This window comes from Saccoglossus kowalevskii, chromosome 11 (assembly GCF_978046115.1).
Source record: "Saccoglossus kowalevskii chromosome 11, keSacKowa6.1, whole genome shotgun sequence".
Taxonomy (NCBI): domain Eukaryota; kingdom Metazoa; phylum Hemichordata; class Enteropneusta; family Harrimaniidae; genus Saccoglossus; species Saccoglossus kowalevskii.
Window position 1 is genome coordinate 17,151,442 of NC_140651.1, and position 15,871 is coordinate 17,167,312.

The following is a 15,871-nucleotide window of genomic DNA, read 5'->3' on the forward strand; positions in this document are numbered from 1 at the left end:
CAAAAATGGCTAGTTACTAGTTTTTTGGAAAACGCTGAAATCAATTCCAACAGATCGTACGTCGACATCGATAATTCACTTCCGCATTGCGTTACCGGAAAGTCTTCGAGAATTTACGAAGAATTGCGTCAGTACAACACAGCATTCTGATTGGTTAATAACCAACTTGACCCATTAGGTCAAAAGACGCTGCTGCGGAAAGTGATTTTCATCGAGAGTTTGTGTACGATCTTTGTCAGTGGAGATAATATGACAATTTTGACTTCGACTGTGTTCCAACAGACTCAAATGTTTTTAATTTCCTAAATTCTAGTGGTACGTGTAATTAATATTGTAATAAAATGTGCATATTTTTTGTGATCTTTTCTGTTTCTTCATTGTGAAAATTAATGACGACTCAACTAATTTCGTAATTTGATTTTCCCTCAAAGAGGTAATCTGCCACTTGATGAATCAAATTTTTCATTTGCACTCTTTTTCGAGGGGGTGCTCAGGTAAGCACCCTCCCCTAAAAAAATTATGATTTTCTGAGTTGAGGCTCCTGGGCGCTAGCGCGGTCGAGTACAGTATACTAAATCAGCAAAAGCAAATGCAGGCATTTCAGTGGAGGCCTGAGGACTGTAAACGCTTGTAAACGTCCTCACACGACATTACATGGTTTTCCACCATGCTGAACAGAGAAATATTGACAGCTCATGCAACGTCACAAAACAACGAGCCAATCGCAGATTTGGTGGACACTTCATTGCAAAAATTATTCACATCGGCAATGACCAAAATATGTGATACTGCAGTGATAATAAATACGCTTTGACGTTTACTAATGTTGGTCTCCGGTTTGAAACTCTGAAAAATATCTGCTGATCACGAGCACGAAAGAACAGCGAAAAAAGCACATGGATCCGTGACCTTTATTTTGTTGACCTCTAAGCAGGAAGTGAACCGAGCCATGCTTCGCCTATTATTTATCTAAAGTACTAATTATTCCATTTCAATGAAACTTAGTACAGAGATGCTCTTGAACAATGTACAAGCCTAATTAGTTTGGGGTAAAAATGTGTTCATATTAATTCCCTAATAAGCATAATAATTCATAATTTTTTTATTCTAATCACATTTCAATTAAACTTGGAAACATAGATTTTCTGTTACATTGCGCAGACCTCATTAGTTTTACACTCAAATCTGTTCATATTAATTTTCTGATTTGCATAATTAGTTTTCAGCTAAGTAATTTCGAATTATATTTAATGTGTCTCCAATACTCTCAGCACATGGGAGTTCTTTCTAAGCTTTCTTTGATTTATATATATGTGATGGCAGAGTTTTTATCAAATCATTAAGAAATATGATTACAGTGAAGCTGATGTTAACATTGTGAACTAGCATCAGCCAATCATCTTTGCTCAATTATGTCAGGTGACTTTGACATAGCCAGGTTTTTGTTTTATTTCAAGCTATACCGAATGGTTTGATTTGACCACGTTGAAAGCCCTCCCATTTCCTTATGACGAAGAATCTAAAACCATCAATGGAGGGGATGTTATTATTGGTTACCTTGGTGATGAGAGGGTTGATCCATACATTGAGTATTACAAGCCACATGAACTTACCGTGTACAGCGACCTCTTTTATTATAGTATGTCACACTCAATCAGGTAAGACGAATATTACTGGTCATGTGATAGTTACATGGTAGTCATGTGATATCTTTCTGTCCTTATATAGATATGACAAGCACCCTTTATATGGAAGTCACTGTGACCCCCCGTTACTGTGTCTTCATACCATCTATGAGGTTATTACGAGCATACCTCAAAGTATGCATGAACACAGTACAGTGGGAGAATTGACCCATGCTCAGCGGAAGTTGATGCGACGGCGTACTGTCTGAGTGCATACTTTGAGGTATCCTCTTAATAACTTTATTATTATACATCTTTTCCTCCCAAGGATACATCATGGGAATGCCGAAATCCAAAAAGTTTAGAACAGAATCAGCAAAATTCTTTGTGTGGAATCCGGTCAAACCATGGTTGCAGCCATGTTTGTTTTTATATTAGAAGACGCTTGGACGCTTACGCTCGTAATCATTAAAATTTGGAATTCGCATTTCTTCATATGGTAGGATGAAAATACTGCAAAAATTACGACACACTGTAACTTATGGCATTACGGTGACAGATGTATAATACTATGTGTTATTATACATGCATCTAAGAGTCATATGAGTATAAAAAAAAGACTGCATGTTGCTGCATTTTTGTCATCAAAATTATTTTTTTTTTATAGAGATTTTATGCCAAAGTTTGTAGTAAATTACAGTCCATTTGCTGTCAGGGTGCAACCGGGAAGAAGAAAAGAATCAAGGTTAGATAAGTTTTTTAGTTCTGCTGCACACAGATTTTTTGATATGTAGTGTTTGTTTGTGCTGTGAAATGAGCTCATTCAGATGTGTTCATTTTGTGGCATTATCTGCATTTTTAATAGTCTTATTTTTATGACTTGTGTTTTGACCTCTGTGTGTCCGTGCGTGCGTCCGGACCTGTATCTTTGAAATGCCTAGGCCAATCACAATCAAACTTCACACATACATTATACATGATATTATACATATGCACATCATTTTGTTTCACGATCTGATTCAAGATGGCCGAATGGCGGCCTTTTTTGTGCTAAAAATCATCAAAATCAAGCATTTTTCGGTTGTTTACAGATGGTATATACGTTACAAATTATAGGACCTTGATGCACATCATTTTGTTTTTCAGATAAGATTTAAAATGGCCGACTGGCGACCATTTTGTTTTAATGAATGTGGTTCTAGTGCCATATCTCTGACTTGCTTTGACTGATTATGTTCAAATTTTAAATATTCATTATAGATCATGGCATAGATATACAGATATATTTGTTTGACAATCCTATTAAAAATGGCCGAATGGTGGCCATTTTTGTGCTAAAAAATCATCAAAATCAAGCATTTCCCGGCTGTTTACAGATGGATTTTGTTCAAACCTTGTATATACGTTGGACATTATAGGACCTTGATGCACATCATTTTGTTTTACGATCTGATTCAAGATGGCCGAATGGCAGCCATTTTTGTGCTAAAAAATCATAAAAATTAAGCATTTCTCGGCTGTTTACAGATGGATTTTGTTCAAGCTTGATTTATACATTAGACATGGGACCTTGATGCAAATAATTTTGTTTTTCAGATAACATTCAAAATGGCCGACTAGACCCATATCTCCGACTTGTTTTGACTGATTATGTTCAAATTTTAAATATTCATTATACATCATGTCATAGATAGACAGATATATTGGTTTGATGATCCTATTCAAAATGGCCGAATGGTGGTCATTTTTGTGTTAAAAAATCATCAAATATCAAGCATTTCTTGCATTTATAGATGGATTTTGTTCAAACTTATAACATACATTAGACATTACAGGTTCCTGATGCACGTCATTTTATTTTTCAGATTGGATTCAAAATGGCTGACTGGCGGCCATTTTGTTTTAATGATTGGGCTTCTAGAGCCATATCTCTTAAATGCTTTGACTGATTATATTATTAGTTTTGTTTGCTTGGTTTCTAGGAAAGGCAATCAGAAAGCATCAGCAGAGCGTAAGAATGCAGCTGGGTCTCCAAGCGCTACCTCCTCTGATAGTAATAGTAGCAGTAGTGATGATGGGAGTAGTTCCGATGAAGATGGATTGTCATTCAGTGCATCGCCAATGTCACCATCACCAAGAGGAGGTGATAGATCTCTGACACTTAATGTAAGAGGATACTAACTATCCTGACTTGAGTACTGTGCATACTGCCACAGCAAATGCAACATTAGGTACTCCATATAGTAGTGCTTAACATAATATAAGATTATTACGAGGATACCTTAAAGTATGCACGAAGACAGTACAGTGAGAGTATTGACTGACACGCATCGGGGATTGATGTGCCGATGTACTGTCTGAGTGCATACTTTGAGGTATCCTCGTAATAACCTTATTATTTTACATCTTTTCCTTCCAAGTATACATTATGGGAATGCCGAAATCTAAAAAGTGTAGAACAGAATCAGTGAACTTGGCAGCCATGTTTGTTTTTATTATTAGAGGACTCTTACGTGTATAATCATTCCATATTTGGAATTTGCATTTCCTAATATGGTAGAATGAAAATACCTCGTAAAATACCGCAAAATTACGGCATGCTGTAACTTATGGCGTTTCGGTGACAGATGTATAATAAATTATGTGTGTGTCAGTTTTTTGAATGTTTTTTTTTTATAAAAATAAAAAATAAATTGACCTGCTGGGCTGTATATATACCATTTCAGTGACACACATCACTTATATTGCGAGTAAGTCATTAAGTCCACTAACTTGCGAATAGAATATCAAATGCACCAAAAACATTGATTCAATATGTAATTCTTTTCATAGGATTATTTCCCAACTATGGCACAGTCATATGGAGTGGAGATCTCTAAATATAAAAGGCATGACATACAGGCATATCAACGGTAAGTTGATACACAGACTTAAAGCTAAACATCTTACATATATTTACAAATGACATGACTTCCTAGGTGTGTTATTTCATTGCTATAGTGATGACATTATAAACACATTTATGGTTTTATGTCTCCCGCCACCTCTCATTTTTAAAATGCCTGAGAGATTGCGTTGAGAGATAGTCACATGGGTGGAATAAGCCACACTGATTGGACAAGAGACAGTCACATGGGTGGAATAAGCCACACTGATTGGACAAGAGATAGTCTTGTGGTTGGAATAAGCCACACTGATTGGACAAGAGATAGTCACATGGGTAGAATAAGCCACACTGATTGAACAAGAGATAGTCACATGGGAGAAATAAGCCACACTGATTGGGCAAGGGATAGTAGTCACATGGGTGGAATAAGCCACACTGATTGGACAAGAGATAATCACATGCGCACCTTTTATCCTAATAAATTGTTGAATATTGGCATCTGTACCTGCATAACTACCTCTAGCTGTCCCTCACTATACCCAATAATTGCACACGAGTGAGTAATATTATAATTTGTTGTCTAGATTTGTATCTGTTGAAATGAACGCTAAACACAGTGTCATCACAGAAGTCTTATTGTCACCTGATCTGGCACCCATTAAGAAATGTATGAAACGCACTACAAGGCTGTAAGTATTGGGGCTGATTTGCCTGTATATTGCCTTCTCACTGCATTTATTGACTCCTCTAACTTGTATATTGCCTTCTCACTGCATTTATTGACCCATCTAACTTGTATATTGCCTTCTCCCTGCATTTATTGACCCCTCTAACTTGTATATTGCCTTCTCCCTGCATTTATTGACCCCTCTAACTTGTATATTGACTTCTCACTGCATTTATTGACCCCTCTAACTTGTATATTGCCTTCTCCCTGCATTTATTGACCCCTCTAACTTGTATATTGCCTTCTCACTGCATTTATTGACCCCTCTAAACTTGTATATTGCCTTCTCACTGCATTTATTGACCCCTCTAAACTGTTTACAGGCTTCTTGCATTTATTAACCCCTCTAAACTTGTATATTGCCTTCTCACTGCATTTATTGACCCCTCTAACTTGTATATTGCCTTCTCACTGCATTTATTGACCCCTCTAACTTGTATATTGCCTTCTCACTGCATTTATTGACCCCTCTAACTTGTATATTACTTTCCCACTTCATTCATTGACCACCCTAAAATCTATATATTGCCTTCTTACTGCATTTATTGACCCTCTTCAATCTGTATATTGGTTTCGTATTGCATTTAATTTGTATATTATTGCATTCCGTATTGCTCCTTCCTATATGTATCTGTACCACTTTGTCCACCTGAATAGAGCCTTTGCACTGCTTTTCACACTTCCATATTGTCTTCTGATTCAATTGCTTTACCATTCTATATATATATCAGTCTCACTACTTTTGTTATGTATATTGCCTTTTCATTGCCATTATTGTTCATTCCCACCAGTATATTGCCTTCACATTGGATTTATTGTCCATTTCCACCAGTATATTGCCTTCACATTGGATTTATTGTCCATTCCCACCAGTATATTGCCTTCACATTAGATTTATTGTCCATTCCACCAGTATATTTCCTTCACATTGGATTTATTGTCCATTCCCACCAGTACATTGCTTTCACATTGGATTTATTGTCCATTCCCACCAGTATATTGCCTTCACATTAGATTTATTGTCCATTCCCACCAGTATATTGCCTTCACATTAGATTTATTGTCCATTCCCACCAGTGTATTGCCTTTACATTGCTTTTATTGTCCATTCCCACCAGTATATTTCCTTCAGATTGGATTTATTGCCCATTCCCACCAGTATATTGCTTTCACATTGGGTTTATTGTTCATTCCCACCAGTATATTGCCTTCACATTGCTTTTATTGTCCATTCCCACCAGTGTATTGCCTTTACATTGCTTTTATTGTCCATTCCCACCAGTATATTTCCTTCAAATTGGATTTATTGCCCATTCCCACCACCATATCCTCTTCACACTACCATATCCTCTTCACACTACTTTTATTGCCCATTCCATCTCCATTATTTCTTGCTTACCTTCGATATACATTCTACATTGCTTTCTCTCTGCCTTCATCTATTCTGATTTGTAGACCTATGCTTCTAAGATAATATCTACCTTCTCACAGACAGTATATTACCCCTTCCTGTATATTGCCTCTTAAAATCTTTATACCGACACCTGTCGCTTTTAAATGGTGCCATCTGGTTTCCATGTGTATCAGTTCTTCCTCTCAATTCATTTCACCATCCAAAAGGTATGTTTTATTATGTTGATCCTCCACAGCGTACCGACCAGTGTATTCTCACTAGACAGTTCAAACTATGTGGACCCACCCACAGTAGACAGAGCATCAAAGAGACTCTATGAATCGTATGTATCAAAAGGAAAGCAAGTACCAGCCACTTGTGAAGGGGATGACTATGATATATATAGAAAGTATGTCATTCAGAAATATGACCGCAACTGATAGGAAGTGTACTGCTTTATGACTATACTTCTGGAAATTTGACAAACTTTGAATCAGTTTTCACACAAAAAAAATTGGCTATTTTTGTCTTAATCTTCTGAAGGATCGTGAAGGCTATTTTGTGATGAAAAGAGGGAACTGGTGGTGAAAATGCTAAGGGATGTCAACTGACAATCATGTTTCACTGCTTTTAATAGACTAGTATGAAGTTCTGCTAACTGGGGGTGAAAACATACATGTAATGTAAGACTTTAATGCTATACTCATAGGATTGAACTACCTCCATAGTGGTTCTGATTTCCTACACCGAGCACATTGATCAGAATTGCCTGTGATAATTTAATATGAATACAGATGCGTTGATTATTTCTAGAGCTTGATATTGAATGTGGCATGTATAAATATAATTGCTCAAGTAAATCGGATTGAACTGTTTTGTTTTCTTTTATTCAAAATGGCAACTGTCATAGTACAAAACCAGTATTATTTTTGACGAAAAGTGGAAGCTGAAAATTTCACTGATGGTATATGGGTCATCACATCATGACAAAGACTGCTTCAGATTCACTGGTTTGTGCAATGTACATTTCAAATAAAACTTATTTATATTTACATATTGTGTGATTTTGTTTAAATTAAAAAACACTACTATCGATCAATATTGCACCACAATATAAAGATTTGCATTTAATAAAATCCCAAAAGCTTGAATATGTATTCATCCTGGTACAAGAAGTGACTGTGGTGTATAAACCAGAACTCTCTCATCCCATGAACAGTCAACAATCTGAAAATACATAAAATGAATACGTTTGTTACAGGCCCTCTTGTGGTGACTTTATGCAATGATTTTGTTTTTCTTTTATACATTTGGAAGCAGAATTTTATGATCCAAATACGATATTCATTTCCAGATTTATCTAAATTAGGTAAAAAGAATTAAAATTCATTTTGGGAAACATACGATCAATTACCACTAGTAATCATGACATTATTGACATGAAACCTCAGGTCTAAGATTTGTACATGTACAAGGAAAAAATGAATATGTTGAAAAAAAATGTCAAACAAGCTGCTCTATGATTTGGTCTGACTATTGCACATTTTTTCAGTGGGCTGGTAAAATAAGGACGTCACCTGCACAATTTGTTTTTGAATATCACAGGATAAGAGCCTAATATCCGAAGATACATTTTACAAACCTGCCCAGGTATATGCAGATTGAAGTCAATACCACATACAAACTCTGTATGGTGTCGTATACATTCTAGTTGCTTCTGAGGTGTTGAGAAGTCCCATAGTCTGACACTGAAGTCGTAGGAAGATGATGCTACTATGTTGCCATGGTGAGGGGAACACTGAAACAGATAGTTTTAAATTAAACAAGGATCCTATTAAGATGATTGCTATTGGGGGATAAACACCATACTATCACTAACTATAAACCCTGGTGTTATAACGTCCCAATGTGCTTTCTTGAACACTTCTCTACATATTTCATAAATTATGTACAACTCTGTTTAGAAGGTAAAAACTTACTTTCAATCTCCTTACTGCATACTCGTGACCAGAGAGTGCAAATATTGGTTGCCTAGGGTTACGAAGATCCCAACCATGGATTTGGCTATCCACGGATCCCGTAACTAGCAGGTTCTGAAACAATAACAAAAGGTCACATTATCCATGACTTACAGTTGATAAGAAAGTGAAATAAATCATCATTGTACAATTATCAAGAATATATTTACAGTGAAAGACAAAAAAGATTCATAGAAAACAAGTCATTGAAAATGACACTGTCCCCGTTAAGTTCTCTTTGTGCTCGTCATATTAAAGTGGAGGGGTTGTCGCGAGCGTGTCCTTGAAACTTGAGTTCCAAGTGGCGTATACAACAGATTGTTTATTTACATCAAAAGACGTGTTTCGTGTCATAGTAATATGGCCAAAATAAAAACAGCCGTTATTCAGCCATCTTTGATCTGATTATGAAACACACTGATATGTATGATATATGTGCCAAATACAAATGAAAATGGTACATAAATTGTGGCAATATAGTAGTAAGGCCAAAAAGTCAGATGGCTGTCAATCGGCCATCTTTGACCAGATTTTGAAACAAATTGTCATGGACATGCATCCTAACATGTATAAAGTACATGTATGTGCCAAATTTGAAAGAAAACTGACAGAGCACGTCCAAGATACCGCATAAAAAAACAAAAACAAGATGCCTGCCAGTCGACCATCTTTGATCCAATTGCGAAATAAATTGTCATGGACATGTATAATCTATGTACCAAGTTTGAATGACAACTGACAAAGCATGTCCAAAATACAACATTTTCAAAAAACAAGATGGCTGCCAGTCGGCCATTTTGAATCGAATCGCTAAACCACTGCATGTGCATATGTCCCACCATAAGGTACTAGACACATGCAAAGAATGAACGGAATCGGTCCAAAGGATTCTGAAATATGACGTTGGATAGACTGGCGCACGGACGGTCGGACGAACAGACTCAGGAACTCACGGACGGTCGGGGACATGTATCCTAACATGTATGATCTATGTACTAAATTTGAATGAAAACTGACAAAGCATGTCCAAAATACGGCATTTTCAAAAAACAAGATGGCTGCCAGTCGGCCATTTTGAATCGAATCGCTAAACCACTGCATGTACATATGTCCCACATGAAGTACTAGGCACATGCAAAGAATGAACGGAATCGGTCCAAGGGATTCTGAGACATGACTCCGGACGCACGGACGGGCGGGCGGAGACCAAATTATAAGTCCCTGTTTTCGGACTTTGTCCGAACGGGGACTAACAATCAAATTAACAATAGGGATTGGGTCGTGAGCATTGTCTATGATCATAATGTATACACATGTTCTCATATGACATGTAGCAACTATGATCACCCACATATTAAAAATTTGTTGTGATTGGATAATGTTGAACTATCTAATAAAGATTAACTAGAACAAAATTTTCGTCACAATACCATTTCCGGATTGGTCAATTTCTAGGTGAATGTGTGATTTAAGACTGCTGTCACTTTCAATTCCAATTGTATATATTACCCGTAACTACATCTGAATAAGTCATCTTCAGGTCTTGCATGACCAGCAACCAATCAGAACGTGTGTAACAGACTGCTTCCTTGTAAGGCACACTCTAATTGGTTGGCAAATTCCATCAAGAAAGAAACTTTCTGAACGTGATTTGCATAGCAATTGGAGTTCAATCTTACCAGAGAGAAAGAAGCCTGTATTGTGAGAGTTGATGAACATGTGTGACTGAAAGCGACTTGCATAGTTGGTCAGAAGTAGTTTCATAATTCAGCCATTACCTGGTCATACTTGCTCCAATCACATGTCAGCACCTCAGCGTTACCCGTTGCTATGACGAGATTAGCCATTTGTGGTTTCTTGATATCCCATACCCTGACAGTACGATCACCTTTAATGAGAAATATACATTAAAACTGAAGAGGGCGCTCAAAAATCATATTCGAATAAATGATATGCATGATATGTTTTGGAAACAACTATGATTTTAATAATGTCATGACCATTTGAATTCCAAAGGGATGACTTTTCTTAACATTTTCCACATTTGTATGTACTTGTTATTTTTTGATTAATTTTGAAAAAATAATGTGAGTATACAAAGCTAAATAAACTATTTTATTCACTGAAATATAATTATGGATAACGAACCTGATGTTGATGCAAAGCACATTGGGATATGTGGTGACCATATTGCGCTGTAGACCACATGTTCATGTCCCAGAAACGTTGATAATGATTGGTGACCTGAGGGGTCCCACTGAAAATACAAATTGACCATTAATTAATTAAAACTATTTGAATGGGTAAAGAATTATGTATTCAAATTTAATCATGCAGTAAATTACATACAAATATAATTTAGTTTATTCTGCAGAACTTACAGAGCTTTGTATACAATTCCCCCAGCACAAAGTTTGCAAAATTAGGTATGAATTATTATCTGTTTAGACAAGAAATCTAAATTGGATTTCCTATGCTGAATAAGATTGAACCTCACCAATTTGATTGACTTGTCCCATGATGCAGACAGAATGAAATGCTGGTCTCTTGTTTGACTCCAGTCAATTCCATATACCTGGAGAACAAAATGAAAATATCATACTTGACTGACAAAATATGGCAATTTGTGCTTGAGTACAAGATTATTTTATCTGTGTGAATACTTCACGCGCGAGTGTAATGTGTATACTAAAATCTGGTCACAATCTGTCCCTTTTATACACTTGGAGTCGCAATTTAAAAGGCTGTGGTCGTCGTGCCGCGTCCTGTTCGATATGGGACTCATAGTGACATACACAACGCGTGTAAAATACATTGTTTGTTTACATGAAATTCTAAGACTCGCTGTGCGACAACCACTGCCCTTTAACAAAAACCTGTTGAAATTTGTTGAATAGCATACAAATAGCAAAGGATGTTTTTTCTCCCTTTTTGAAGTATATGTATATTATAAAGTTATTACGAGAATACCTCAAAGTATGCACGAAGACAGTACAGCGGCAGTATCGACCAACACGCAACGGAGTGCATACTTTGAGGTATCCTCGTAATAACCTTATTATTATACATCTTTTCCTTCCAAGGATACACCATGGGAATGCCATAATTCAAAATATTAGAACAGAATCAGCGAACTTCTTTGTGCTGAATCCGGTCAATCTCTGGTGGCAGCTATGTTGGTTTTTATTATAAGAGGACGCTTACGTGCGTAATCATTCCCTATTTGGAATTCACATTTCTTAATATGGTAGGATGAAAATACCCTGTAAAATACCGCAAAATTACGGCATGATGTGACAGATGTATAATAATATCAAGTAATCATACATGAATTCCGAGAGATCTCCAAGGGCAACTTTGAAGGAAATCTAATTCATGTATACATGAAAAAAACTGACAATTTAAACAATCTTTAAAATGGTTATAAAATAAACACTGGCATGCACTCAGTAATGCAGCAATAACACTCAATACTCTTACCTCTTTGGTATGTTCTTTCAGCACTTTGATTGGTCCCTAATAAAAACACAATCATTTTTCAGTCAACAGTGAATCATTCAATCATTAAAGAAAGATACAAGTAATTTGATTTAAATATTTAATTTTACTTAAATATAATAATTTTATTGAAATTTCTGAAGTCCCATATTGCCAATAACTGTAAAACAAGAAATTCTGACTTTACAGATGGTCATGAAATAAACATTCAAAAGTTTTAAGGCTATTTTTACACGAGGTGATTCTTGGGGCACAAGCCAAAGCATCAGCAATAACATGTACACAAGGCAATGACTAGTTTCCTGAATGACAAATTTCAAGTGTTGTTATCTGAATCATCTCTTCTATTTGTATACCTACCAATTTTTAATCAAATCTGTCAAAAAATGTAGGTAGCTAGATTTTATAGGCAGAAATTGTTTCTAACCCATGAGTTCCATGGACAAACAAACAAATCCGACTTATTGTTTCTATTTTCACATCTGGCACAATTAAACTCACACCAAAAAAAAAAAAAAAAAAATCATCGAAGCATGTTCAGTAAATACTGTAAAAGAGCAAATTATTCACGGGGTTTTAATTTTGCTTATTTCGCTGACTGGAAAATGCGCTAAATTAAAACCCAGTGAATATGCAAAATTGAGCGTAGAACACGTTATCTGAATGATAAAACCATGAATTTGAAACCCATTGAATATGCCTGAAATGCTTAATCAGTGAAACTTAAACCCAGTGAAAATTAGTGATTTTACAGTACTCAATCAAATTTACTCACCATAAAATTACATTGTTAGTGTGGTGCACATCAGAGACATTTGAAATTGGTACATCTATACATGTACCTATTAGAGAACTATACTGCATTAGGACATAGCTACTTTATGCTGTACCTTTGGTTGTAAAATGTCCCAGAACTGTATACTACCATCACCACTAGCAGTGACTGCTAAGTTTTCATTATTCTCACACCACGTCACGTCAAACAGTCCATCATTCCAATCAAAGCTAAATATATAAAAAATGTACACATTAAAATGTCAATACAATAACTTAAATAAATACAAATCTATTCGGGTCTTTTTTATCTCTTTTCGATCAAAATTTACCACAATGAGAATTTTATGATGATCAATATATCGATCTTTGCAATTCCAATGTCAATTAAATCACAATGAAAAATTTATTCTTAGTGTGAATAAATGATTTGTAGCTTTCAAGTCACTTTTTATTCGCTTATGTTAAAAACTGCAGGTCTGCTTGAAGTTCGTGCATGACACCTGGAACACCATGTGGACCCAAATTCGTACAAACCGACTGCAAATTTCCATGAGTTCACTGCACTATAAGTCGAATGTTCACCAGCAAACACTTTGTGTAAAATGAATACTGGAGGATTTACTTTTTTTCACTTTTTTATAAAAACCAACTATGAACAAGGACAACAAAATGATGAATAAATTATGATGTATTATGTATTCCAAAACAATACCACAAGACACAAAAACCAACGAATAGTCTATTATTATTTAATAATGAATGCAGACACAACTGAAACTCCAGTTTCTATTCAGGGAAATATGCTATATTTGAATTGCAATAAAAAAGAAAGTATTCAGTAGTTTACTGCTGATGGCGCTGTTGTAGAGCATACAAGCAAAGGTCAATTCTTTTGAACATTACACTCAGTCTTTCTGATGCAAACTCTGTTTTCATTTCACTTTACAATTTAAATATCAAAACTTTATTCGCGATCAACCCAATTTAGAAATAGCTGTTAAAATGCAGAGAAATTTTAAAAATCTATTGAGGGAAACAACTTAGCCCTAAGATATCTTGCCTGTATCAAGTATGAAAAAGGACTCAACTGGGACTGCATTGTGTACAAAATATTTATTTAGGGTTTGTTCCTGTCATTTATTTTACGATCTAGTTCAACAATGGTTAAAAAAGCTAAATAATCAGCATCGATCTTATCTGATTATAAAACCAAAATAATTTCATTGGTGCTGAAAAAATCTAGTGACGTCAGTGGTTAGATGACAATAATTAAAATTGAGAGTCAAAACATTGTCCATGTCAACTTATCACATAGGAAAGTGATTGGTGCAGTTGGGTGTCAATCTGATCCTCGACATCCTCTGTATTGTATTTTTTTGTTAGAAATGCACATATATTGTCTTTTTGTGTTTTAGTGTTCTGAACTCAAAGTTTGTAGGCATTTAGGCTTAATTGCTTCAAGTTTGTTCACCTTCATATTCATCAACAGTTTAGTGGGCCATGTGGTGATGATTTTGACCCTCAGTGACTTAGAAAACATTCCTGTGAAACGCTAATTTGAATATTATCTGTACATGTACTTTTCCTGCACATATATGTTCACTAAAAATTATCGATAACAGATTTTCCCTCTACCTTTGAGTTTCGTCTGAGATATAAATTTGGGGCATTGTAGGAATAAGAATTTATTTATAGCAGTTGTATGGTCAGTCTTAACAACTTGAATACTGATGACTGGTACATGATTTACTAACCTGCGATATGGAAATAATTTTCTATCTGGCGTAATGTCCAGTATAAACAATGTACCACAACCTGTGAATGCAAAAAATTTAAAATCTTTGACAATTGCCGTTAATTAAAGAGTTAAAATTAATTCCCATTTATTATTTACCCAGAGATATTCCCAAGCTTCAATAAAATTTGAAATCTCTTGTAATTCAGCTGTTCTAATCAAGTGACCAAGAGACTGTGGTTTTTAGCACCTTTCCAGCGCTGCCACGCGTGGACTTGTTATTGTTTTCTTTATATTTGCCATGATATAAAATTTACTAGGAATTATTGGGTTATTTATTTTTGTTTTAAAATCTGGATTAATATTTGTATGTATATATTGTAGCCGTGATTTCGCGGCGTTTTGGGTCCGGGGAGGGATTTTGCTTCGTCTGTCAATTATATAGATATCGTCTGTATACAGCCGTACCCTTACTATAACGACGATGTGTATATAATTGACAGACGAAGCAAAATACCTTCCCGGACCCGCCCAAAACGCCGTATATATGGCGAGATGTTGATGGAACCACACTACTAAATTGTTACCTGCTATTCCATAATGCTGACTCGTAGCACATGCTATTCTGTTCGGGAGATAAGGAGAAAACTCTACAGCGTATCCATGGCGACTCTCAGTTCTAAATGACACCGACATCTCGTCATTTTACGAACTTGTCATGTAGCGAATGTGGAAATGGTACACATTTTGGTCAGGTGATAGTTGACCTTTAACTTTTGACATATAAAAACGTGAAGGTGGTGGCGCTGTTTCTTACGTACTGTTATTTGATGGGAAGATCGTGACGCCCAACTAAAACTGTCTTTGGTCAAAATTACATCATTTCAAGGTATTTAAAGTCGTTGTCCTTCCCAGACAGATGGTTTTATGTGGAAGTAAATATGTAATTCGTAAATAAAAATGTAACAGTAATTTATCAGTTTTCATGGCAGTTTTTTAAGATGGAGAATAGAATGTTTTTCTTGGATAAATTTAAAATTTCAGTCTAGAGTGTAATCTTGAGGTAACTGGGGCGGAGAATGTTAAATCCGTTTTTTTTTTGTTTTTTTTTAGGATTTCTACATCCACAGCAGTATGTGGCAAAGGCGCTTCTCACGTTTCTTAATCAGTTGTCTGTATGTGTAATTTTAAAACTTTAATAAAAGCACGAG

General features: G+C 35.6%; 2 protein-coding genes across 4 annotated transcripts in view; one reads left to right on the forward strand and one right to left on the reverse strand.

Moving 5' to 3' along the window:
* LOC102803891 (polyphosphoinositide phosphatase-like) overlaps positions 1-7,684 on the forward strand; it is a 30,974-nt gene extending 23,290 nt beyond the window's left edge. For all 3 annotated transcript variants that reach the window (XM_085504948.1, XM_085504949.1, XM_085504950.1), the window contains 6 exons: positions 1,458-1,658; positions 2,293-2,370; positions 3,608-3,791; positions 4,458-4,537; positions 5,097-5,201; positions 6,889-7,684. In XM_085504948.1, the coding sequence (XP_085361074.1) occupies positions 1,458-1,658; positions 2,293-2,370; positions 3,608-3,791; positions 4,458-4,537; positions 5,097-5,201; positions 6,889-7,072 (832 nt within the window). In that variant the 3' untranslated portion in view covers positions 7,073-7,684. The remainder of the gene's footprint in view (positions 1-1,457; positions 1,659-2,292; positions 2,371-3,607; positions 3,792-4,457; positions 4,538-5,096; positions 5,202-6,888) is intronic.
* On the reverse strand, positions 7,493-15,412 carry LOC100370808 (peroxisomal targeting signal 2 receptor-like). Its single transcript, XM_085504951.1, has 10 exons — positions 15,248-15,412; positions 14,680-14,740; positions 13,039-13,153; positions 12,131-12,166; positions 11,148-11,225; positions 10,799-10,907; positions 10,429-10,538; positions 8,612-8,725; positions 8,275-8,430; positions 7,493-7,859 (listed from the first exon to the last, which is right to left on the reverse strand). Exons 1-10 carry the CDS (start codon positions 15,354-15,356, stop codon positions 7,791-7,793), a joined length of 957 nt encoding a protein of 318 aa, XP_085361077.1. The 5' UTR covers positions 15,357-15,412; the 3' UTR covers positions 7,493-7,790.
* Positions 15,413-15,871: the final 459 nt, after the last annotated feature.

Bases quoted from the DNA above. Each gene is read 5' to 3' on its own strand.
- LOC100370808 (XM_085504951.1), bottom strand. From the start codon at position 15,356: ATGTCGGTGTCATTTAGAACTGAGAGTCGCCATGGATACGCTGTAGAG. The intron at 11,226-12,130 runs GTAAGAGTATTG...TTTGTTCTCCAG, and splicing joins TGAAAGAACATACCAAAGAG to GTATATGGAATTGACTGGAG. The intron at 7,860-8,274 runs GTTTGTAAAATG...ATGTATTTTCAG, and splicing joins ATCTGCATATACCTGGGCAG to ATTGTTGACTGTTCATGGGA.